The following is a 26,445-nucleotide window of genomic DNA, read 5'->3' as shown; positions in this document are numbered from 1 at the left end:
ACCACAGCACTCACACACACCCCAGGTGTGCATCATCAGATTACCAAATATGTTTCCACATGTAAATTTCCTCCAAAACATTTAACTCTAACCTCTTTGTAAACTGCTTATGACCATTCAGAATGCCATGTCGCATCCTGCTTCTGTTCTGAGAGTCAAAACAGAGGCAAGCAGCCAGAGAAATGGTGGGGCTTGAGGACAACTCAGCCACCTGGGGGGATTTCTCAAGAGCCCAAAGCATCACTCAGGGCTCTTGGTGGTACAAACACAGAACAGAAGGGCAGGGCTTGTGTCTGCTTTCTCACCTCTGAGATTCTGCATAGGATTCCATTTGGAAGGAGGTTCTGTGTTCTAAAAATAAAATTTGAAAGGTACTGGGCTAGGTTATTGCAAAGATCTTCATGGGCTCCCATCTCCTGGGGCTCATTTGTTTATTCCGCAAACATCACTTAAATGCCAGGAGCTCAGAGGCATAGAAGATCCAGTGGTAGATAAAAATGTTATGGTCTCTGCCCTCGTGGAGGTACAAACCCACTTGGAAAAAGACAACAAGAGAACAATGACTAAATAAAATAATTATACAGGGTGGTGGGTACCATGAAGGAAATCTACATGCTGCTGGGATCTGGAGTAAACTGGGGGCTTCTTTACGAAGTTTAAGCTGAATCCTGGAGGATGAAAGGGAACCAGACCTGATAAGAAGCAGGGGGAAAACATTCCTGGTGTAGGGAACCACAAGCGCCAAGGTCCTGTCGCAGAAAAGGTTAGCTTCTACTATGGCTGCAGCTGAGGGAGGGAGGGAGGGAGAAGGACGGCCTGAGTGGGGTTTATGCTAAGTGTACAGTCATTGAAGAGCTTAAGCAAGGGGGAGACCCTATCCATTGAAAAGATCACTTTTCTGCTGAGAGAAGAATGCCTTGCAGGAGGCAAGGAGATCCATTAGGAACCTTCCGTAGGAGTAGAGGTGGATGGTCTTCGTCAGAGCTGGCTGGATTTGCTGAAGGACCTGGCATGGGGGCAGGTACAGGGGTGAAAATCATGTTCTGAATCTGTATGAGAGACCTCGTTTTCCCACCTGCACAGTATGGGTGTTCCCAGAGATGTCTTCTCTGGTGGCTCAGATGGTAAAGAATCCACCTGCGACCTGGGTTTGATCCCTGCGTTGGGAAGATCCCCTGGAGGAGGGAATGGCAGCCCACTCCGGTATTCTTGCCTGGAGAATCCCCATGGACAGAGGAGCCTGGCGGTCTACAGTCCATGGGGTGGCAAAGAGCTGGACACGACTGAGCACAGAGGTGTCTACGCCTTTACTCTCACTGCCTGGAGTTCTCTCTGCTCTGCATGACCTGCCACACTGGATTCTCTGTGCTCTGTGCTCAGGTGTGCCTGCAGATCTTTGCAGTGCAAGGGACACTGGCCCCTGATCTCCGCGTGGTTAGTACCTTCTTTTCACGTGGGCTTAGCTCAGCCATCCTGTCCCCTATTGTAGCCCTACCCAGACCCCCTCCACCCAGACAGTATCACCTCACCCTATTTTATGTTCTTTACTTTCACTCTCTGAGAGGAGCTTGCCCATTTATCTGCTCGTTCCTTGCCTCTCTTTCCTCACCTGCCTCCCCTGGAATGTAAACTTCATGAAGGCAGCGGTCTTACCCAAGGTGCCCAGGTGGCTGGGGGTGGCCCTGCAGTGCTAGATCTCCCCACGAGAGGGCGCCTGTAAATTTCCTTTTCTGTTTCTGGCTGGAAAACTCTCCCAGGAGTGAAACTAACAGAACTTAACTCAAATTTCACAGTTTGCCTACGATTTGTCGCATTTATGCATACTGTCATGTATCGTGGTCTTTCGTCTCTGTAGGTAAAAAAGAAAAAAAGTTTTTCTGTGGGATTTTGAGATACTGCCTTGAGACGGGGAAGGGAAGTGGCATGGGACCCTGTCTCCCTCCCACACCTCTTCTTGTCTGCTAAGCTTACACCGACTCTTGCTTGGGGTGACTTGTTCATGTGTCTCCACTGACTGAAGCCAGAGACAGATTATCTTCAGACAGATGGGATATAAATTAGCATTTTCTTCATCATAAATATGTATTTGGCCATCCCCCAGAGATTTCCTAACCGACTGGGTAAGACTAAGGAGATGTCTGTTCAGATAGATGAGGGCCGGGAAGGGTTTGACATAACAAGGGAACAGAGAGTGTTGCCTGGTAACTGATGACTGCTGTCATTAGAGGCAGCCGCGGACTAGTAGCCAAGGCAGGGTCACCCGGGTGAGCCCTGTTTTGAATCCTAGTTCTGTTGGCTTCTGGCCACTTTGTGATGGCTCTGAGCCTGCTCTGTCTGGGACAATGACAGTGCTTTGGCAGACAACGAGAGGCGCTTTGTAAACATATGCAGGTGGTGGTGGTAGAAGGGGGCGGGATTATTACTGCTGCTAGTGCAGTCACGTTTGAGACCCCTCCCCTAGGACGGAGGGTCCCACTATGAAAGAAGCGCTCCTGTGGAGCTGAGGAGGGATGCGAGGAATGTTTGAATGTGTCACTTAAATAAGGAGGAGGGCCCAAAAGAGGAACTGGGAGCTGGGGAAGGAAGGTGGCGAATCCCAGAGCCTGGAGGAGTAGCCCCAGACAGGATGGGCCAGGTGGAGAGATGATTCTGGAAAAATATTTTCAATAACATTCCTTGCTGCTGACACAGGGCAGGTGTGAGCAGGCTGCATTTAATGGCCAGGGACGGGGTGGACACGTTTCAAACGTTTTTCTGTTGGAAAACGTGTTGTTGGCTGGGGAACAGGAAGCTGGGGAAACTTGTTCATCATTAGTAGCACTTTAAAAAAAAAAAATCTGCCTGGTCATTTTTATAGTCTCTTACTCTTTACTCACTTTTAATTTTCTTTTTATTTCTTTAAGCATGTTCAGCATAATTGTTCATTCGTCTCTGTCCTGATATCTGAAGTCTTTGTGGGCTGGACTCCGCAGTGCGCTGTTCCCGCTGTGTCTCGCTCATGGTGGTCTGTCTCCTTGCATGCACTGAGATTTGGACTGTGAGGCCCTTTTGGAGGTGGTTTCCTACGATAACTCTGTGTGGTTTGGCTTGAGATGCATTCCTGCAGGAGAACTTGTGACTGTTTCCAGGCATCTGGACATACAATAGACCACAGTCTGCTTGAAATTTAAAGGATCATTGGAGAGGTTCTAAGGGCAGGCTGCCTTGTCATTTCAGACTCCTGCATCAAGCAAGGGTCAGCCTGTAGCTCTCAAATCTCAGAGGACAATTTTTTTTCTCCAGCTCCCCCAAATCAAGATTGACCCAGACACTTTTCCTAGTTTTTGTTTCTTTTTGTTGTTGCTAAAATTCTTATCTCTCCCCAGTGTTCCTCAGGGTAGCCCTTCCTGAATCCTGGCTTTATGTGGAAGGGTCTCCAGTGTGGCTCCCCAGCCTGCACGAGTACAGAATGAATGCTGCGTATCATCCTGTTCTGTGTGTGGCAGTTCTAGGCCACGAGGTCGTGCCTAGCCCACCTGAGAATGTGGCCGTTTCTTCACATGCATCTGCTTGGACTTGGGTCTGGCTTCACTCCTAGCCTTAGGTTCCCCTTCCTTGATTTAAAGATGTGTTTTAAAATATTTTATCTAACATTTTGACATGGTTCATGGGCAGGGAGTTTCAGGGAGGCCTCAGCATTACCTGGGAACTCATTCAGTTCAGTCACTCAGTCGTCTCTGACTCTTTGTGACCCCATGAACTGCAGCATGCCAGGCCTCCCTGTCCATCACCAACTCCCAGAGTTCACTCAAACTTACGTCCATCGAGTCGGTGATGCCATCCAGCCATCTCATCCTCTGTCGTCCCCTTCTCCTCCTGCCCCCAATCCCTCCCAGCATCAGAGTCTTTTCCAATGAGTCAACTCTTCACATGAGGTGGCCAAAGTACTGGAGTTTCAGCTTTAGCATCATTCCTTCCAAAGAACACCCAGGGCTGATCTCCTTTAGAATGGACTGGTTGGATCTCCTTGCAGTCCAAGGGACTCTCAAGAGTCTTCTCCAACACCACAGTTCAAAAGCATCAATTCTTCGGTGCTCAGCTTTCTTCACAGTCCAACTCTCACATCCATACATGACCACTGGAAAAACCATAGCCTTGACTAGATGGACCTTTGTTGGCAAAGTAATGTCTCTGCTTTTGAATATGCTATCTAGGTTGGTCATACCTTTCCTTCCAAGGAGTAAGCGTCTTTTAAATTCATTACAGGTGCAGAATTTCAGGCACCACGCAGACCCACAGACTCAGAATCTGCATTTTTATATAACCCCAGGAAACTGGGTTGAGAAGCATGATTTTCCTCTACTCTATTACCTGAAACAGAGGGAGGTCAGGCACTTTGCATGGATATTCCAGGATAGGGAGAAAATGAAACTATTCTTTTCCCTCCCCACTAGATTCTCCCTGGATCAGTGGCTCAAATGAAGAAAGGCTATGGTTAGCGTGATGTCTCTGTCAGCGGCTGCCTTTCTCAGGCCTGCAGAAACCCTGGGTGGGTGGACTCAGCCCTGGGCAGTTCCTGAGCTGGGCGCGACTCCTGGGGGTGGGCTCAGAGGTCCCAGAGCTGCCCCTGCCCCATATCTGCAGGGCCAGGCAGCCCTCATGCCTACCGAGTTTTCTCGATCTGCCCCCCAAACCATGCCCCCCCAGCTCGCCTCCCTGATGTCCCATCTATACCACCGATCTTCTGCCTTAGTTTCCCCACTCTGAACAGTAGCCAGAGGGAGCTGGCCCTGCACCCCAGTCTTGACCCCCTTCTACTCTTAAAGACAGCACAGTGAATCTAAAGGGACAGGACTTTTCCCTTCTATGTTCAAGGGTCTATTTCCCTGGGAAAATAAGTGGACAAAGGAAATAGCCCATGGAGTCCAGGGTGAGAAACCATAGCCTTAAATAAGATTACTTGAAATTCTACATAATAAAATGTCCACTGAACTGCCTGAACGTGGCTGGCACTAACTCCTTCACGTATTCAGCATCCCTAACTCTGGCAGTGTGGCTCCCGCTTCCTCAGAATTCATGCTGAATGGGGCCATGGGCTCAGCACGTGGTGTGCATCATTTCATTTAACCCCCACACCATCCCCGTGCAGAGACGAGATGAGGGAGGCTCAGTCCGCCCACTGTCCAGGGACACCAGGTTGGTAAACATTTGGATTAGAACCCAGATCTTTGAGACCAAAGCCCACTCTCTCTCTTTTTAAAAAAAATACTTATTTTTATTCATGTACTTATTTGGCAGCACCTGGTCTTAGTTGCAGCACACAGGATTGTTGTTGCAGTGCACGGAATCGTTCATTGTGGCATATAGAATCTTTAAGCTGGAGCATGTGGGGTCTAGTTCCCTGACCAGGGATTGAACCCAAACCCCCTGCATTGGGAATGCCACCTTAGCCACTGGACTACCAGGATAGTCCTCCCATGCTCCTTCTCTTCCTCTATTCTGCTCTCCTATGTGCAGCACCCAGAAGAGCAACTGACCCAAAGAAAGCCCTCAATACATGTTTCTAAAATGACTGAATCTTGCCACGTAGAGACTGCTGGTATTGAATGCCTGCTCTGTGTGAGCACGTTCTCTATGTTAGTTTGTATCTTTACAATAATCCAGAAAGGTACTGATGATTATTATTTGTTTTAAAGGTAAGTGCACAGAGGTTCAGAGAGGTCAATTAAATATCCCAAAGTCACATAGGTGATGAGTTTTTGATCCAGTTTTTGATCTTGAATTTTGGAAATCAAGCCTTTCTTTCTGATGCCTAAAGCCATGTCCTTTTGCTTATATCATTTCATCCTCCTAATGTGGGGGATTTAGTCTTGGGAAGGGGTGTCTTAGAGTTGACACAATACCAATGGTGCTGGAGACCCTTGAGCAGTCTGTGAGAAGCACCTGGAGGCAGACGGTGCTTGGAGGGTGTCTAACCATGTGAGGGAGTGAGTGCCCCATATCTGGGGTATTAGGTGTCTCTCCCTCCCAGAGGCCCGGAGGCTGACAGAGGGCAACCTGTCAGTCAGATGGGTGTTCCCTTATCTCTGACAGTCTGAGCCACAGTCATCCTCTCAGTCAGCCCTGGAAATCCCTGGAGAAGATGACTCTGAGCCATCCATCCGGAGCAGGGTAATTCAGAGCACAGTCCTGGTTATTCTAGTTTCTGGGAGGTATTTGGGAAAGTCTTGATTGATGAGGAAATCACCCAGAGTAATTGATGACGCTTGGGTCGTCTTCTTTCCTCCTTTGCCGGCCTCACCCAGTGAGTGGCCTTTCACAGGGGCTTTTTTTTTCCCCACATATGGAAACAAAGAATGTAACACAACAGGTTCTGACCTTGGGTCTCAGCTGGGAAAAAGTCGAAACCTGAAGTAAATGGAACCCATTATGTTTACAGTTGAATTGCAAAGGGCTGGTCCCCTAAAGTGCCCTCTTCTAACCAAATAATACGAGCTCAGCGCTCTGAATGTACTGAAGCGTCCTTCAAAGGCAGGTAATATATATTGTCCCCTGCCTGCCATGGGTGCTAAGTCAGTCTTTCTGAAGTCCAGCACCAGCCTGGGACTTCCAGCCACTTCCTTTATCACACTGAAAATCTTCAAAGCTATCAGTACTTTGCTTTCTGTACAAATACAGATTTGTATTTGTACAGAAAGTGGTAGTGACAAAGTACTTCCACGTTCATTCCCATTTGAATCTCCAAAGACCCTTTTTGTAGTAAAGGGGTAATGTGAGAAGTGTCATCTCTGTTTTCCAGACCAGGAACACGGGGCCCTGAAAGCAGAGAGCTTAAGGGACTTGAGCAAAGGTACTTGGATTCTAAGAAGCAGATCCAGGACCCCAATCTAGATTTCTTGATTTGAGATTCAGCTACAGCTACTGACCTTGCACTCTTTGGGGAGATCATGTGCCTTGCATCAGTATAGCCCCTCAGAATAAATAATCTTACACAAGAAGAAGAGTGTAACCTTCATGACCTCGAAGGTAAAAGTCCTTCAGTGCATCATCTTAGGCTATGACTGTCCCCACACCCTCCGTCACTCCTTTCCTGTATCACAGCAAAGACTCCACTGTGATTGTAACAATGTTCACGTCTCTTTTCACAAGAGAAAGCAGTGTCTCATAGTGACTGGGAGCACGGGGTTCAAGTCTCACCTCCTCTTCAGCTGTGTGACCTTGGACAAGTTAGCTAACCTCTCTGAAACTTGGTTGTTTATGGCTGACCTCATGGGCATGGTGATGATGATTGAATGAGATAAATCCTGGAGAGCTTAGCATAATGTTCAGCACATGCTAGGTGCTCATTAAATGCAGATTGAAGATACCAATATAAAGCAAGGACCGTCGGTCAAACCCTGGCACTGCCAGGCTCATTCTTGGAGCATGTCTTCCAGCAGCATTGACTGAACACATGATCCATGCCAGGCACTTCTGTGTGCATTGCTGACTGACTTCTTTAACACCTCTGTGAAGCAGGCATCATTATTCCCATTTTATGCATCAGGAAACTGAGGCTTACTTGCCAGCTACTGTCTTTCATATGTGTCAGAGCTAAGATTTGTACTCAGCTCTCTCTGACTCATTCCACGACTCTTCTGTGCAATAGAAAGTGATCAGTATACAGAGACGAGAAAAGGTGATTTATTGATTAGGAGTAGGGTGACAGGAATCCCCTAATCGGGGTATACAGGGACTGGACCTCCTGCACTGTGGCTCTTGGACTCGGTGTGCAACTTTGAGGTGGTCACCTTGCCACTCTGGGCCTCCCCGTCTTCATCTGCATACCAAAGGGGTGGGACAGATCATCTCAAAGATACTTTCCAGCTCTGGATGGCTACGATGTGCCTCAGATTTCAGAAAAATTCTAGTCTATGATCCTAGAATGGAGGAAGCATAACAATGGCCCCTGAAATCTCAGATCAGTTTAGCCTTGTGAACCCGTGTATTTCTGCATGAATTCAGAATCTGCCCAAGGAAAACTGTCTAATTATCCCACAGGGACTAGGCCAGCTGGTAATTACCCCTATTATTTTTAATTGTATTTTATAAGGTGCCTTTCATCCAAGATCTCAAAGGGCTTCTCAAACATTCATTAGTGGAACCCCACCCTCTTCTCTGTGGATATGAAAGGCAGAGACAGATTTTAATGTCAGAAAGAAGAGGTGGAGGAGAAAGAAGCAGACTGGGATCCCAGGATTAATTTCACCTCTGAGTTCAAAGGAGACAAGAGCAGAAATTTGCCAGAGAAAGTCCCACCTTCAGAAGTTCAAGAGATACTCAGTGAAGAGCAGATGGATCAGGAAATATTCCTTATTTTTAAAAAATCAGTTCCTGTGTGCCTAGAAGAGATCATTCCATTTGGCTCTGTTCAGTTTGGCTGCTTCATTTCAGTGTAGACTTGTCCACCAGTTGTCCTTTGAGCTGGTCTCCAGCAGTCAGGCCTGTGCTGATGTGAAAGATAGAAGGGAAGCATGGGTTTCTGAGTGTGTCCACTGCAGACAAGGGCACGTTGGAGTAAGCAGTAGGCACAGGAACCTCCCAGTAAAGTCCCGATGGATGCTTTAAACAAATGGCTAAGGCCAAAGCCAAGATGCCCCAGCATGTGGCCAGTGGCTGCTCCAACACCTCTTGGGCAGCAGGTGAGGGAGAAAGGAGTTTGGGTCCATATGCTGAGTCCAGGGACCTGATTGACAAATGATGGATGACCATTGTGAGTAGCGCATCGTGAGGCCACTCTGTCCGTTTCCTCCCCACTCCCCTGTCCCATAACCGAGACACTCCTGTGCTTGTACCAAGTTTATCCCCATCCCATTGACTGGATAGAAGGGAACATGAGGGAGCATGAAAAACTATCCCAGGGTTGGGGGAGGGGCCAATGGGCTTTCCTGCTGGTGTGAGAGCTCCTGGAGGACAGATTGCCCGGACTGCAGTTCACCACTTTCCCCAGTACTTGTTCTGTGCACCGAGTGGCGGGTGGTCAGACCATATCTGTTGACCACAGGCGTAGATCATGAAGCTGCCACTCCGTTTCTGGCCTTGCAAGATGGTCCGATACAAAACAGAGAAGGAGCCTTTCTCTCCTTGTCTTGGAAATGGTTGGATCCAAGGGACAGCCAGGGTCACATGGTTCCAGTGACTTCAGAATGAAAGATGTAAGTCACCGATAAGCTAGGGGTGAAGGTGCATGTGATGTGGTGACCAAGGGCCCAGGGTGAGGTGTGTGGGAAGCAGGGCCCGCAGTGTGAAGTGACAAAGAGGAGGGCTGTCCTGCCTGCTGGGAGCTTGTGCATCCTTTAGCAAGAAGCCTGGGACCTGTGGGGTAAGGCTGTCAATACTTCTGCTGATGGGGGCTCCCAGGCCCCGAGACTGGTCCACTGGAGACGGTGCAGCTTGGAAGGATGCAGAGATGGGGGAAAGGATGAGGCCTGGCCTTGCCTAGGGGAACCGGTAGTTCTTTTTTGGAGATTAGACTTACACACAGAGAAGTTCAGAGAATAATGCAGTGCCAGGGTCCAGCCCCAGCTGATCCAGTGTATTCAAAGGAGAGACGGCATGGGCAACCTATTTATTTAAATATTCATCAAAGATATAAAGAGTAATAGAATGCGGATAGCTCAGTGAAGAAATTCAGTGGAGAAAAGCAGCTGAAATAAGGATAGCTCAGTGAGGAAATTCAGTGGAGAAAAGAGGCTGAAATAAGGATAGCTCAGTAGGAAAATTCAGTGAAGAAAAGAGGCTGAATAATTCAGCCAGAAGGTAAGAGAAAGAATGACATGGGGAGACCAAGTTTTGATGAACAAGGCCCGCACTTTATTTTCCAAAGTAGTTTTTATACATTAAGTTATGTATAGAGGATAATGGGGGAAGGGGTAGAGTCATGCAGTAAGCCAGGCTTTCTTCCTGCAAACTTATCATATGCAAAAGTGTAGGTGATTTACATCATCTTCTGGCCTGGAGGCCTGTTAACATTTTAAGAAACTTATTTTTCTCTAAAGATGATTATTCTAAAGTCAGGCGCCAGCCTCCAAAAAGCATTGGATAGAGTTGCATTCCTATAGGGCAAAGGTGAGGTGGGCTCAATCAAGAAAAGAATTAACTCAAGGGTCCAAGGTTACAAACATTGAGGCTACTACTTACATTTCTATAAACCCATTATATCAATCAATACACTGCCAAGGACACAGTAGGTAAGGGGTATGGAGACTTAGCAGCAAACATTGGCCCAATAAGTGAAAAACCCTTCACCAATACAATTTCTAATCAATCTTTTAACTACTCAAAGGACTCTGTGTTTAGACAGTTTAGAACATCTCCCGCCTCTCACAGTTGGGAGGCTCTGAACAATCACATGCGGCTGGAAAAACCTATTCAGGCAGGCTAGAGGATTTCCAAAGGAGTTTGTAGGTTGAAACACTGTCATACCCAGGAATTATTAACTGGAGCTGTAAGCTAACTCTTTTTCAGAGAGAGGTCGTGGGAGACAGCCCCCCATAAAGTCAGAGGTGTAGGTGAAAGCACAAAGCAGAAAGTAGGCAGACTCTGGTTTGGGGGGTAGATGCTCGAGAATTTCCAGGGGGACTCCTGAGGCTCGATCCCGCCTTTGCGTATGCTGAGCCTCCTTCCTCATGACCTTTGCCACAGGCGGAGTTCCTCACACTGGCTCCCAGCAGTGATAGAATTCCAGTTGAGCTATTCCAGATCCTGAAAAATGATGCTGTGGAAAGTGCTGCACTCAATATGCAATATGCAGTCAATATGCAATATGCCGGCTCCCGGTAATGCAGGTTCGTCACTGACTAGATTGCGAGTTTCCTGTGTGGGAAGAAAGGGTCTTACTCAGGACAGTCTTTCGTGTTGGGCCAGACAAAGGTCTAGGTACTCTTTCTGCTCCAGATACACCTAATGATTGGCTGTCACGTCAGATGGCAGGAATGTTATGTGGCCGAGGACAGAAACAGGGAGGAGTCTGGAGGCCAGGATGCTGGGAAAAGCTTCAAGAGGGAGGAGGAGCCGTGGTGGTTACTATTAAGTGACCAGTGAAAAGAATTACTGCCCCCCGCACCACCTTGTTAGAGGGCGAAGTCTGTGGTGGGGGTGATGGGGAGAAAAATGAGAGGTTCTAAGAGGCAGAGGCACTGCCTTAGAGCTCCCCAAAAGTGAAGTCACTCAGTCATGTCTGACCCTTTGCGACCCCATGGACTGTAGCCTACCAGGCTCCTCCATCCATGGGATTCTCCAGGCGAGAGTACTGGAGTGGGTTGCCATTCCCTTCTCCAGGGGATCTTCCTGACCCAGGGATCGAACCCCAGTCTCCCGCATTGTAGGCAGACGCCTTACCGTCTGAGCCACCAGGGAAGTCACAGAGCTCCCCAGTGAGAGGGCATTTGCAGACATGCCTGCTGGGGATCTGTTCCCTTTCTCCCTGTTCTCACTCTGTCCGTGGGGATTCTCTGGGGCTGACATCGCCTCTAGACTTTGTGGGTGGCCCAGAATTCAGACGCAGTGCTGGACCCTCCTGGCCACAGGATCTGTCCAGGGATGGCATCTGACACCTGCTGGGCCAGTGAGAATCCCCTCAAGGACTTCTTCTAGAAGTCCTGGGGATAAGGCCCTCTCCTCGTTGGAGTTGCCAAGCTAGAAGAATGTACGTCTGGAGCTGCTGGGTGGTGAGCCTGGTCACTGGATGTTGAAAGATGAAGCTAACACAGAAGAAACCAGGGCTTCAGGATAAAGAGGGACTTTTTGCAAACTCTTGATAAGTTTTCAGATACAGAAATCAATGTACTTCTCTCTCTCTCTCTCTCTCTCTCAAGCTGTTAGATTTAAGTTTCTGTCACTTGTAAGAGAGAAAGTCCTACCTCATATGCCCAGCTGATCAGTGAACCAGATCCTGGGTCTCCTGATCCATCCATCCATTCACACACGTACATTTAATAAGTAAGGCAGTTGCTCAATGCATGTTTTTGGATGAATTAACAAATGACTAATTTGTCATGATGTGTTTGATGACAGAGATACATCCAGCTCCCTTTAATCCTGGTGGAGATTTGTCAGCAAAGGGAAAACCTAGTTCTGAACTCAGAACTTGGAAATCAGTCAGGAATTCAGTCCTCCAGGGCAGTACTGACTTTCATCAGTATCTTCAGCAACACAGCTGGCCATGATCTTTCCTTTGCTAAACATGATTCGGTTGTGCTGGTGCCACAGCCCATGTGGGAGGGCCCAGGATGTTACTGACAAGCATGTGGATTTTCCTGTTGGAGCTGATGCCAGTACCATGAGCTCTGCGGTGACACGAGTGTGAATTTCCAGGGAGGACTTATTTGCTTTGCCTCATAGGACCTGTTTTGCTTGTTGTACATGATGATCACACCAAGGGCAGGATGGCCCAAGAACCTCAGAGATGGTGCCAACTCTCTCAGGATAACTCTGTTAAAAAAAACTCGAGTCAGACGATATAGAAGTAAACTGGTCACAGATCTCAAAACTCCTGTTTCTCCAAGGAAAACTATAACTTGCAGAGAAGAAGGGAAGTGGTCAAGGGCACTAAGAGGATAAGGAGAGACTAGATCTGGACTCCAGACTCCCAGTCTGCTGCTTTTCCTACTACACCACTTTCCTTCCTTGGGCCACAGCCCCAAGCAAGTCCCTGCTTTGATCAGTCTCCTGTTCTCCCTGTCCTCATCCCCCTAGGAAGGACTTCTGGAAAAATCACCTGAAGGGGAACCAAAACTAGGCCAGCCGGATGCTCCCCTGGGTTCCCTGGATGACCTCCTGGAAGGGTTTTCCCTCCCTAGACATCCTGGAGTCCTGTTCTCCTGGGCCACAGCAGGGCTCAGGATTCATCATTAGTTTTGCCAGACCCATTCCCCAAACACTCACCACTTTAATCATCTCCGTCTTTGGTTCAAGAGCCCTTGGCCCCTCCCTACCTGGAGGAGAGTCTAGCCTGATAGACTACCTTTAGAGCATTTTCTCTTGATGTTCACGTGCAGAGAGTCTCTGCTGTGACCACAGAGTCTTCTTTTCCTTCTCTGGGTCCACCTTCAGTACTCTGGAGTTCCGCATCTTTCTTTGCCCTCCTAATGCACAGCCTTACTCTTCTCACCGACAGACATTCCCCTACCCTTTGAGGTCTAGCTGTAGCCCTGACTCTTCCGTGAAGGCCCACCTCTGACTACCCAGTCTATATCCTCTCTTCCAATAAGGCTACATGGGTTCTAAAGATGGAGCCAGAGTCACACCTCTATTTTCCACACCAAGCCACACACCCATCTTGGGCCAGTGAACAGCCCCTGGTGCCTGATTCTCACCAGAGGAGAAAAGGCAGGTCATCCATTTGCTGGTGAAGCTGGGTCACGTGCTCCCAGACACAGCTTGTTTGCGATTGGAGATGAGTCAGCGAGGGCCTCATCAAACCTGTTTCCCCAGCTGAGGCTCTGGCCCAGGCTTGTATCCATTGCCCAGGGCACCCCAGATGCCACTGGGGGATGTTCCTTCAAATGTTCAGGGAAGAGAGACAGCTTCCTGGCAAGACAGAAGAGTATGGGCATGCTTGGAGTAGACTGTCAGGCTCCCGAAGGGGATGCTACTGTCTTCTGGCTGATCAGACATTCTCCAGAGTTCAGGCATTGTGTGACTAAAGGTGGGAGGGGGCTTCTCTGGTGGTCCAGAGGTTAAGACTCTGAGCTCCCTCTGCAGAGTTCAATCCCTGGTTGGGGAACTAAGATCCCACATGCTGCAAAGCAGAGCCAAAATATTTTCTTAAAAATTAAGTTAAAGGTGGGAGGTGGAGGGACTACCTGAAAGAAGAACCCATGCCAAGAGAGAAGTTGTTGTAGGAACTAGGGATGAGTAAATTGAAGAAAAAGCTTGAGAGAATGTGACCTGTGTCTTTAAAATGGTCAAAGGGCTACAGAGATCAGCAGAGGTGGACCCATCCAGTGTGGTCCCTCAGGACCGAAGTTGGACCGGGGCAGGGAAGTTACAGGGGAGCAGGGTTCTGCTCAGGCAATACTATCAATCATGGAAAGATCACAGAGGGGAAGGAATAAGCAGGCTCCTCCTCAGCAGGAGTGTCCAAGCAAAGGCTCCAACCTCAGCTGACCCCTCAACTCACCTCTGTTTCTCTGTACAACTTCTCTCTCCATTTCTCAAAGCGATCTTTCAAACTTCATCTGCTCTCCTTGAGGGTGGGATGAATGGAGAGTAGCATGGTATATGTAAAATAGATAGCCAGTGGGAATTTTCTGTATGACACAGGGTGCTCAACCCAGTGCTCTGTGACAATCTAGAGGGATGGGATGGGGTGGGAGGGGAGAGGGAGGGCCAAGAGGGAGGGGACATATGTATACCTATGGCTGATTCGTGTTGATGTATGGCGGAAACCAACACAGTATTGTAAAGCAGTTATCCTCCAATTAAATTAATGAAAACAAACAAACAAATGAACATCTCATCTTCTATCCTGAAGCCTCAGCACCCACTCTTGTGTAAATCTATCAGCCCATCTCCACTTCCCCCATTCTGGTTCCAACAGCTCTTGCAACAGTCTCGTAACTAGTGCCCCAGCCAGCTGCCTAGGTTCCCACCAACCTGCCTCCATGCTGCCAGAGTGAGATTTCTTAAAATACAGATGCAAACCTCTAGGCTCCTACCCAGAACCCTGCGGGGGATTCCTGGTGTCCTTATGAAATGGCTGAAATGTCGAGGTCCCTCTTGGTCTGATCTTGGTAGCCTCATCCCTCATTTTTTCCCTTAAGAACTAGAAGTTTGGGATGGTTAGATCCCTGCCCCACCACACTCACTCCCACCTCTGGGCCTTTGCACATGCTGTTCTTCCTCACCTGGAAACATTTTCTTTCTTATTACTGTTCCTGCCTCACCCTCTCCACGCCACCTGGCTCTCTGCAACTCATCTACTAGGGCCTCAGGTTCAGTGTCACGTCTTCCAGGAAGCACTGCTTGCCTTCCGAAGTCTGGAAGTCTTAGATGTGCCTGCCATGTATTCCTTCAGCATCCTATTGGATCCTCAGCTTTTGGCACATGGTAATGCATGTGTGAGCGCACGTGTGTGTGTGTGTGTGTGTGTGTGTGTGTGTGTACTCCACCCCCTCCCCCAGCAGAGGGCAGACACCATGTCTGTTTTTGTCTGTTTTGTATCAGAGACCAAGTTCCTACTCAGAATATATTGGTTGAATGAAAGAGTGTCCTTCTTTGCAAAGAGGCTGTAGAAGGGATTCTTGCTTTGGGCCCTTTCCACCTCTGGGACCACCTTTCCATAAAACACACCCTCTCCTACACTTAAGTGGTATGTTACCATATCAACAGAAAATTTCAACATTCAATTCCTGTTTCAAACAGAAATTCACTCTAGGTGATGGTGCAAGGGGCAACAGGAGACTCCTCAGAGATCCAACATGACCAGTATTGGGTTGCATAATATAATTGCAGAAGGAAGTCTCAGTGGTGAAGTATTTGTTTCCATAGCTTCAAGCTCATTCTCGGTAACCAGGAGAGGGTGATTAATTTTCTGGAGGGACTGTTTAGACAGCCTATCCCCCTGGATAGTTTCTTACTTTTGTGGTGCTGTTATGCCACTTGGCAGAAACAAACAAACGGGACATTGATAGCCAACAAAATGCACCTTGATCTACACCTCACACCTTATACAAAAATAAACTAAAGATGGACCATGGAGCTAAGTGTAAAATGTAAAACCATAAAATGTTTAGAGGAAAACATAGGAGAAAAGCTTTGTGATCTAAAAAGGAGAAGAATTCTTAGACATGGCACCAAAAGCACAACCTATGAAAGGAGAGACTAAACTATTTAGACTTCATTAAAACGGAAAACTTTTGCTCTGTGGGCGACTCAGTGAAAAAGATAAAATGATAAGTACCAGTTGGGAGAAGACATTTACAAACTACTTGACAAAAGGCTTGTTTTCAAAATGAAGAACTCTATACTTAACAGTAAGACAAATAATGCAATGAGAAAATAGCAAAGAACCTGGACACTTTGCTAAAGGAGATACGCAGATGACAAATAAACACATGGAAAGTTGTTCGCCATTACTAGCTGTTAGGGTATCACAATGAGATACCACTACACACCTATTAGAATGGCTAAGATAAAAAATACTGATGAAACAAATGCTGGCAAGGAAGCAGAGAGTTGAAACTAGGTCTTACATCTGCTTTTGGTGAGCATGTGAAATGGTAACAGCCATTCTGGAAATCTGCCTAGGAATTTCTTAAAGCGTTAAACATATACTTGCTGTGTGACCCATGAGTCACAATCTTGGGCACTTATTTCAGAGAAATGAAAACATGCTCACATAAAAATGATCATGGCACATGCTCATGTAAAGTGTCCTAGGTGCAAAAGTTCAGAGAAGCTTTATTTGTAGTAGCTCCCAACTGGGAAACAACTCAACTGTCCTTCAGTATGTGAAGGTCAAACAGACTGTAGTACATCCATCTCATGGAACACTACCCAGCAAGGAAAAGGAGTGAATTATTGATAAATGCAACAGCTGAGATGTATCATGAGGCTATTACGCTGAGTGAAAAAATGGCAGTCTTGAAAGCTTAAATACTGTATTATTTCATTTATAAAACATTCTCAAATTGACAAAGGGGAGATGGAGAAGAGAGAAGTGCTTGTGGGGGCTTGGGAAGGGGAGGGGGGTTTGATTATACAATGGCAGCACTATACAGCTGCCATTTGTGGTTCTGGGCAGTTCTGTCTTGATGTGGCAGTGATTACACAGATTAATACATATACAAGTTTTATAAAAAGAGTGAGTGCATGCAGACACTGGTCAGACTGTTGTGCGGATCAATCAGTAATGCACTGTAGGCGTGTAAAATGTCACAGCTGCAGGTGGCTAGATGACTGGTACATGGAACATTTCTGCATTATTTTTGCATCTCCCTGTGGCTCTGAATTATTTCAAAATTAGAAGTTAAAAAGTGGACTGGGAAAAAGGAGGCAAAGGAGCCTCTAACTTGTGCTAGGTGCCCTTTTGAAGGAGGTCACCATTATCTTTATTATCTCCACCATAGTTTGGCCTCAGACCAAGCAACAGGGAGGGAACACAGCCCTGCCCCTTAGAACAAAACCCGGTTTCCCCCTCAGTCAGTCTCTCCCATCAGGAAGCTTCCATAAGCCCCTTATCCTTATCCACCAGAAGGCAGACAGAATGAAAACCACAATCACAGAAAACTGACCAAACTGATCACATGAGCCTTGTCTAGCTCACTGAAACTATGAGCCATGCTGTGTAGGGCCACCCAAGACGGACAGGTCATGGCAGAGAGTTCTGAAAAAACGTGGTCCACTGGAGAAGGGAATGGCAATCCACTTCAGTATTCTTGCCTTGAGGACCCCATGAACAGTATGAAAAGGCCAAAAGGTATAACACTGAAAGATGAACTCCCTCAACATGCTACTGGAGAAGAGTGGAGAACTAACTGCAGAAAGAATGAAGAGGTGGAGCCAAAGCAAAAACAACACCCAGTTGTGGATGTGACTGGTGATGGAAGTAAAGTCTGATGCTGTAAGAAGCAATATTGCATAGGAATGTTAGGTCCGTGAATCAAGGTAAATTGGAAGTGGGCAAACAGGAGATGGCATCAACATTTTAGGAATCAGCGAACAAAAATGGACTGGAGTGGGTGAATTTAACTCAGATGACCATAGTATCTACTACTGTGGGCAAGAATCCCTTAGAAGACATGGAGTAGCCATTGTAGTCAACAAAAGAGTCCAAAATTCAGTGCTTGGATGCAATCTCAAAAACGACAGAATGATCTCTGCTCGTTTCCAAGGCAAACCATTCAATATCACAGTAGTCCAAGTCTATGCCCCAACCAGTAATACTGAAGAAGCTGAAGTTGAATGGTTCTATGAAGACCTTTTAGGACTAACACCCAAAAAAGATGTCCTCTTCACTATAGGGGACTGGAATGCAAAAGTAGGAAGTCAAGAGCTACCTGAAGTAACAGGCAAATTTGGCCTTGGAGTACAAAATGAAGCAGGTCAAAGGCAAACAGAATTTTGCCAAGAGAATGCACTGGTCATAGCTAACACCCTCTTCCAGCAACACAAGAGAGGACTCTACACATGGACATCACCAGATGGTCAATACCAAAATCAGATTATATTCTTTGCAGCCAAAGATGGAGAAGCTCTATACAGTGAGCAAAAACAAGACCAGGAGCTGACCGTGGCTCCGATCATGAACTCTTTATTGCCAAATTCAGACTTAAATTAAAGAAAGTAGGGAAAACCACTAGCCCATTCAGGTATGACCTAAATCAAATCCCTTATGATTATACAGAGGAAGTGACAAATAGATTCAAGGGATTAGATCTGATAGGGTGCCTGAAGAACTATGGACAGAGGTTCGTGACATTGGATAGGAGGCAGTAATAAAGACCATCCCCAAGAAAAAGAAATGCAAAAAGGCAAAATGGTTGTCTGAGGAGGACTTACAAATATCTGAGAAAAGAAGAGAAGTTAAAGGCAGAGGAGAAAAAGAAAGATACACCTATCTGAATGCAGAGTTCCAAAGAATAGCATGGAGAGATAAGAAAGCCTTCCTCAGTGATCAATGCAAAGAAATAGAGGAAAACAATAGAATGGGAAAGACTAGAGATCTCTTGAAGAAAATTAGAGATATCAGGGGAACATTTCATGCAAAGATGAGCACAATAAAGGACAGAAATGGTACGGACCTAACAGAAGTAGAAGATATTAAGAAGAGGTGGCAAGAATACACAAAAGATAGCAAAAATCAATAAAGCCAAAAGCTGGTTCTTTGAGAAGATAAATAAAATTGACAAACCATTAGCCAGACTAATCAAGAAACAAAGGGAGAAAAATTAAATCAACAAAATTAAAAATGAAAATGGAGAGATCACAACAGACAACAGAGAAATATAAAGGATCATAAGAGACTACTATCAGCAACTATATGGCAATAAAATGGACAACTTGGAAGAAATGAACAAATTCTTAGAAAAGTACAACTTTCCAAAATTGAACCAGGAAGAAATAGAAAATCTTAACAGACTCATCACAAGCACGGAAATTGAAACTGTAATCAGAAATCTTCCAGCAAACAAAAGCCCAGGTCCAGACGGCTTCACAGCTGAATTCTACCAAAAATTTAGAGAAGAGCTAACACCTATCCTACTCAAATTCTTCCAGAAAATTGCAGAGGAAGGTAAACTTGCAAACTCATTCTATAAGGCCACCATCACCCTAATACCAAAACCTGACAAAGATGCCACAAAAAAAGAAAACTACAGGGCAATATCACTGATGAACATAGATGCAAAAATCCTTAACAAAATTCTAGCAAACAGAATCCAACAACATATTAAAAAAACCATACACCATGACCAAGTGGGCTTTATCCCAGGGATACAGGTCAATATCTGCAAATTAATCAACATAATACACTGCATTAACAAATGGAAAAATAAAAACCATATGATTATCTCAATAGATGCAGAGAAAGCCTTTGACAAAATTCAACATCCATTTATGATAAGAACTCTCCAGAAAGCAGGAATAGAAGGAACATACCTCAACATAATAAAAGCTGTATATGACAAACCCACAGCAAACATTATCCTCAATGGTGAAAAATTGAAAACATTTCCCCGAAAGTCAGGAACAAGACAAGGGTGCCCACTCTCACCACTACTATTCAACATAGTTTTGGAAGTTTTGGCCACAGCGATCAGAGCAGAAAAAGAAATAAAAAGAATCCAGATTGGAAAAGAAGTAAAACTCTCACTGTTTGCGGATCCATGATCCTCTACATAGAAAACCCTAAAGACTCCACCAGAAAATTACTAGAGCTAATCAATGAATATAGTAAAGTTGAAGGATATAAAATCAACACACAGAAATCCCTTGCATTCCTAACCACTAACGATGAGAAAACAGAAAGAGAAATTAAGGAAACAATTTAATTCACCATTGCAACAAAAAGAATAAAATACTTAGGAATATATCTACCTAAAGAAACAAAAGACCTATATATAGAAAACTATAAAACACTGGTGAAAGAAATCAAAGAGGATGCAAATAGATGGAGAAATATACCGTGTTCATGGATTGGAACAATCAATATAGTGAAAATGAGTATACTATCCAAAGCAATCTATAGATTCAATGCAATCCCTCTCAAGCTACCAATGGTATTTTTCACAGAGCTAGAACAAATAATTTCACAATTTGTATGGAAATACAAAAAACCTCAAGTAGCCAAAGCAATCTTGAGAAAGAAGAATGGAACTGGAGGAATCAACCTGCCTGACTTCAGGCTCTACTACAAAGCCACAGTTATCAAGACAGTATGGTACTGGCACAAAGACAGAAATACAGATCAGTGGAACAAAATAGAAAGCCCAGAGATAAATACATGCACCTATAGACACCTTATCTTCAACAAAGGAGGCAAGAATATACAATGGAGAAAGGACAACCTTTTTAGTAAGTGGTACTGGGAAAACTGGTCAACCACTTGTAAAAGAATGAAACTAGAACACTTTCTAACACCACACACAAAAATAAACTCAAAATGGATTAAAGATCTAAACGTAAGACCAGAAACTATAAAACTCCTAGAGGAAAACATAGGCAAAACACTCTCCGACATAAGTCAAGGTGGGATCCTCTATGACTCACCTCCCAGAATATTGGAAATAAAAGCAAAAATAGACAAATGCGGCCTAATTAAAATTAAGAGCAGTTGCACAACAAAGGAAACTATAAGCAAGGTGAAAAAACAGCCTTCAGAATGGGAGAAAATAATAGCAAATGAAGCAACTGACAAAGAATTAATCTCAAAAATATACAAGCAACTCCTGCAGCTCAATTCCAGAAAAATAAATGACCAATCCAAAAATGGGCCAAAGAAATAAAAAGACATTTCTCCAAAGAAGACATACAGATGGCTAACAAACACATGAAAAGATGCTCAACATCACTCATTATCAGAGAAATGCAAATCAAAACCACAATGAGGTACCATTTCACACCAGTCAGATGGCTGCTATCCAAAAGTCTACAAGCAATAAATGCTGGAGAGGGTGTGGAGAAAAGGGAACCCTCTTACACTGTTGGTGGGAATGCAAACTAGTAGAGCCACTATGGAGAACAATGTGGAGATTCCTCAAAAAACTGGAAATAAAACTGCCATATGACCCAGCAATCCCACTGGTGGGCATACACACCAAGGAAACCAGAATTGGAAGAGACATGTGTACCCCAATGTTCATTGCAGCACTGTTTATAATAGCCAGGACATGGAAGCAACCTAGATGTTCATCATCAGATGAATGGATAAGAAAGCCGTGGTACTTGTACACGATGGAATATTACTCAGCAATTAAAAAGAATACATTTGAATCAATTCTAATGAGGTGGATGAAACTGGAGCCTCTTATACAGAGTGAAGTAAGCCAGAAAGAAAAAGAGCAATACTGTATACTAACGCATATATATGGAATTTAGAAAGATGGTAACAATAACCCTATATGCAAGACAGCAGAAAAGACACAGATGTATAGAACAGTCTTTTGGACTCTGTGTGAGAGGGCGAGGGTGGGATGTTTGGGAGATCAGCATTGAAACATGTATATTATCATATGTGAAATGAATTGTCCGTCCAGGTTTGATGCATGATACAGGGTGCTCGGGGCTGGTGCACTGGGATCACCCAGAGGCATGGGATGGGATGGGGAAGAAGGTGAAAGGGGGGTTCAGGATGGGGAATACATGTACACCCGTGGCAGATTCATGTCAATGTATGGCAAAACCAAGGGAAAAAAAAAGAATACACAGAAGAACTAGACAAAAAAGATCTTCAGGACCCAGATAATCATGATGGAGTGATCACTCACCTAGGATGAGTGATCACTTCCAGGATGATCAGACTTCCTGGAATTCGAAGTCAAGTGGGCCTTAGAAAACATCACTATGAACAAGGCTAGTGGAGGTGATGGAATTCCAGTTGAGCTATTTCAAATACTAAAAGATGATTCTGTAAAAGTGCTGCACTCAATATGCCAGCAAAGGTGGAAAACTCAGCAATGGCAACAAGACTGGAAAAGGTCAGTTTTCATTCCAATTCCAAAGAAAGTCAATGCCAAAGAATGCTCAAACTACTGCACAATTGCACTCATCTCACACGCTAGTAAAGGAATGCTCAAAATTCTCCAAGCCAGGCTTCAACAGTACACGAACCGTGAACTTCCAGATGTTCAAGCTGGTTTTAGGAAAGGCAGAGGAACCAGAGATCAAATTGCCAACGTCTGCTGGATCATCGAAAAAGCAAGAGCATTCCAGAAAAACATCTACTTTTGCTTTATCGACTATGCCAAAGCCTTTGACTGTGTGGATCACAAACTGTGGAAAATTCTGAAAGAGATGGGAATACCAGATCACCTGATCTGCCTCCTGAGAAATCTGTATGCAGGTCAAGAAGCAACAGTTAGAACTGGACATGGAACAACAAATCCATGTTTGCATTTCCACCAACAGTGTAAGAGGGTTCCCTTTTCTCCACACCCTCTCCAGCATTTATTGCTTGTAGACTTTTGGATCGCAGCCATTCTGACTGGTGTGAAATGGTACCTCATTGTGGTTTTGATTTGCATTTCTCTGATAATGAGTGATGTTGAGCATCTTTTCATGTGTTTGTTAGCCATCTGTATGTCTTCTTTGGAGAAATGTCTTTTTATTTCTTTGGCCCATTTTTGGATTGGTCACTTATTTTTCTGGAAAGGAGTACATCAAGGCTATATATTGTCATCACCCTGCTTATTTAACTTATATGCAGAATACATCATGCAAAATGCCAGGCTGAATAAAGCACAAGCTGGAATGAAGATTGCCGGGAGAAATATCAATAACTTCAGATATTCAGATGACACCACCCTTATGGCAGAAAGCAAAGAACTAAAGAGCCTCTTGATGAAAGTGAAAGAGGAGAGTGAAAAAGCTGACTTAAAACTCAACGTTCAGAAAACTAAGATCATAGCATCTGGTCCCATCACTTCATGGCAAATAGACGGGGAAACAGAGGAAACAGTGCCAGATTTTATTTTTGGGGGCTCCAAAACCACTGCAGACAGTGACTGAAGCCATGAAATTAAAAGACACTTGCTCCTTGGAAGAAAAGCTATGACCAACCTAGACAGCATATTAAAAAGCAGAGACATTACTTTGTCAACAAAGGTCCATCTAGTCAAAGCTATGGTTTTTCCAGTAGTCATGTATGGATGTGAGAGTTGTCAGCTAAAGAAAGCTTAGCACCAAAGAATTGATGCTATTGAACTGTGGTGTTGGAGAAGACTTGTGAGTCTCTGGGACTGCAAGGAGATCAAACTAGTCAATCCTAAAGGAAATCAGTCCTGAATATTCATTGAAAGGACTGATGCTGAATCTGAGACTCTAATACTTTGCCCACCTGATGTGAAGAACTGACTCATTGGAAAAGACCTTTATGCTGGGAAAGATTGAAGGTTAGGGGAGAAGGGGATGACAGAGGATGAGATGGTTGGACGGCATCACTGATGCGATGGACATGAATTTGAGTAGGCTCCAGTAGTTGGTGATGGACAGGGAAGCCTGGCGTGCTGCAGCCCATGGGGCCACAAAGAGTCAGACACAGTTTAGCGACTGAACTGAAGTGCCCTTAATTTGTCCATTCATTCAATATATTTATTAGATGCCTTCTGTATACCACACACTATGCCTGAAAATTAAAGTAAACTGCCTTTCTGATAATTACATTCTAGCTGAGAAAGATTAAATAAGTTGCCCAAGGTCACAAAATGGTAATAGATGGAATTGGATTCAAAGCCAAGGCTGCCTCTATAATTTTTTAAGTACCATGTGGCCATAATATACTTGTGCTATTGGTTTTGTCACTTAAAAAAAAAAACTATCTGCAAAGCAATTATATTAGGAGGTGATTTTTCATCAAATCTTTAGAGGGTTTTTTTTCTTTTACTCTACTAGAGGGTTTCTTTATTTAAAAGACATTAAGTTTTTGGGAAATTAATCAATGTGTCATCCTTTTTTTAATTATGGACTCAAAAAACTCAGAGAAGAAAGGAAATGAAAAAAGGAAACTTTCTTCTCTCAGTGAGTTCACTTGGGTGTCCAGTTATTTTCTGGGATTCCCTGACCCGGATGGTTATGGGAGGATTGGCCTCTCCATTTCAGGTCCAAGTTGGTATTGTGAAGCCCCTGTACCCACTTCTGCCCACTCCTCTGGAGGCAGCAGGATTTCCAAAGGGGCAGTAGGGCTGTGGGGCTGCCTGGGGACTAAGCACAAAGCACCATGCCTTTGGAGCCGTGTGAAGGCCCAAGGCATGTCTGGGGTGGCATGGGGGCCACCAGCGGAGCCGCCTCCTTAAAATGGATCACACACATGCTGGCCTGGCCAACAGCATCTGCGGGCTCCCTGAGGATCTGTATCTCTCCTCTGAGTTCCTGGATCACGGAAGATCCAAATTTATGTATCACAGCCGATGGGGAGCAGCCCTCAGAATGATCAAGATTGTATCTCCTGGCCTTGCCAACCAGGCAGATGGAAGCCAAGCAGGATTTGTGTCAATTTAGAAAAATGTAAAAAGTCTTCTTCCATTTGAGTCTTGTGGTTTACACTGACTTTATGTGTGTAAATATATGAGTGAGGCAGAGAGAGAGAAAGGAAGGAATGTAGCCCTCATGCATTTAATCCAGCACTTGCTGTACATGTCACCTTGCTGGGACATATCAATTATGTAAAATGAGGGAACTATTGATTGGATTTAGCACAAGTGCCCTCCTTGTGCTAAATGCTAAAATCCATACCCTCTATTTTGAATCTGTTTTTTAATATCTGTGTTTGAGAACTTGTAGATGGTGAAGCCAGCATGTGCTTCAGGTCTGGCTGACCCCAAATCCCATCACTAAGCATTAGAGTGAAGTTAATTCTCGGGGCTCTAATCCCACACTGAGAGATGCCTGCCCTTGCTCCTGCTGGCAGACTGGAAGGGAAGATAGACTCTTCCTCAACCCTGCTCCATCGCACATGCCTGGGCTCCAGCCTGACTCTGTTCCTTAAGCCCAGGTGCCCTGTACCAGTCCCAGCTAGACTGAGTACAGTGGCTCCCATTTGCTTTCCTTCCTTTTTTCTTTTAAAGAAAGTCTTTGTTTTTATTTTACTTATTTATTTACCCTGGAGGCGGGCACAGCAATACCCATGCCCTGAGAAATCCCTTGGACAGAGGCTGCACTGGGTCTCCAGTGCTGCACACAGGCTTTTCTCCAGTTGCAGCAAGAGGCAGCTACTCTCTAGCTGTGGTGTGCACGCTTCTCTTTGGGGTGGCATCTCTTGTTGCGGAGCAGGGACCCTCGAGTTTAGGCTCAATAGTTGTGGTGCATGAACTTAGTTGCCCTCCAATGTGTGAAATCTTCCCAGACCAGGGATCGAAACTGTGATAAGGGATTCTTATCCACTGGACCACCAGGAAGTCCCCTATGCTTTCATACATGATCGCCTCCCTTGACAATCATTTCATAAAGAGCCCTAAGTCTTTCTTTGCCCTTTGAACTGATGTTAAACTCCATCTCCCCAGAACATCCTGGCACAATTAATAATGCTATTGCCAAAGGCAGGACGTCAACACTGTCAGATTTGCCTTTTCTCTGACCAACTGTCCCAGCCTTTCTAGCACTGAAATAGAGTGTATTGTGGAAAGATGTTGGAATAAGAACAGATTTTTGTTTCCATTTTTTTATGCAGGACTTTGAACCACTTTATTATAATTTTAGAATTGTTATTGCAGTTGGAAGTTGGTTTTCAACAAATAGTCTGTAAGTCAAGAATGAATAATTATTTTACAGTTTCTATGAAAACAAGGTATTTATTTAAAAAATAAAGATTGTGGTTTTTTGTTTTTTGTTTTTAATGCAAGGATGTTGCCCATCTTCATGCAAGTCTGTATCTGCTGGTGTGTGACCTTTAGCAACTTGCTGTAACCTATATGAATGAGAGTAACCCGAGGTGCTCAGCACTGCTTCCCTCTATTTGCATCCTGATCTGGCTTATTCATGGAGCCCTCAACTTGCATCATCTGGGAAGGTCCACTTCTCCTCCTGAGACCTGCCTGCCTGAGCCTTGAACCCCCTTCCCCTGATAATTAAGTGTGTTGAGATCTCTGAGTGCTGATGTCAACCTGACACTCAGGATGGGGCGAAACCAAGGTGGTAAACTCGTTAACACCATTAGGATTTACAACAAAATAACTCAAACAGTTCCAGTCATCAGGGGAGACAGAAAGGGTCTCCTGGGCCACCTGCCCAGCATCAGCATGTTGTTTCCTTCATCCTGAAGTTTCTCTTTCC

The 26,445-nt window shown here is 45.1% G+C and overlaps 1 protein-coding gene across 1 annotated transcript in view; it reads right to left on the bottom strand.

Moving 5' to 3' along the window:
* Positions 1 to 4,676, bottom strand: part of LOC133240937 (uncharacterized) — a 31,920-nt gene extending 27,244 nt beyond the window's left edge. The window contains exons 1-3 of the mRNA XM_061405920.1: positions 4,647 to 4,676; positions 895 to 1,006; positions 597 to 668 (exon numbers count right to left, since the gene is read on the bottom strand). Coding sequence (XP_061261904.1) covers positions 597 to 668; positions 895 to 1,006; positions 4,647 to 4,676 — 214 coding nt within the window. The remainder of the gene's footprint in view (positions 1 to 596; positions 669 to 894; positions 1,007 to 4,646) is intronic.
* Between the last annotated feature and the right edge of the window lie 21,769 nt (positions 4,677 to 26,445).

Source organism: Bos javanicus, chromosome 29, assembly GCF_032452875.1.
Source record: "Bos javanicus breed banteng chromosome 29, ARS-OSU_banteng_1.0, whole genome shotgun sequence".
In the NCBI taxonomy this organism is placed as follows: domain Eukaryota; kingdom Metazoa; phylum Chordata; class Mammalia; order Artiodactyla; family Bovidae; genus Bos; species Bos javanicus.
The sequence above is the reverse complement of the archived record's forward strand: the minus strand, read 5'-3'. Positions and strand labels throughout refer to the sequence as shown.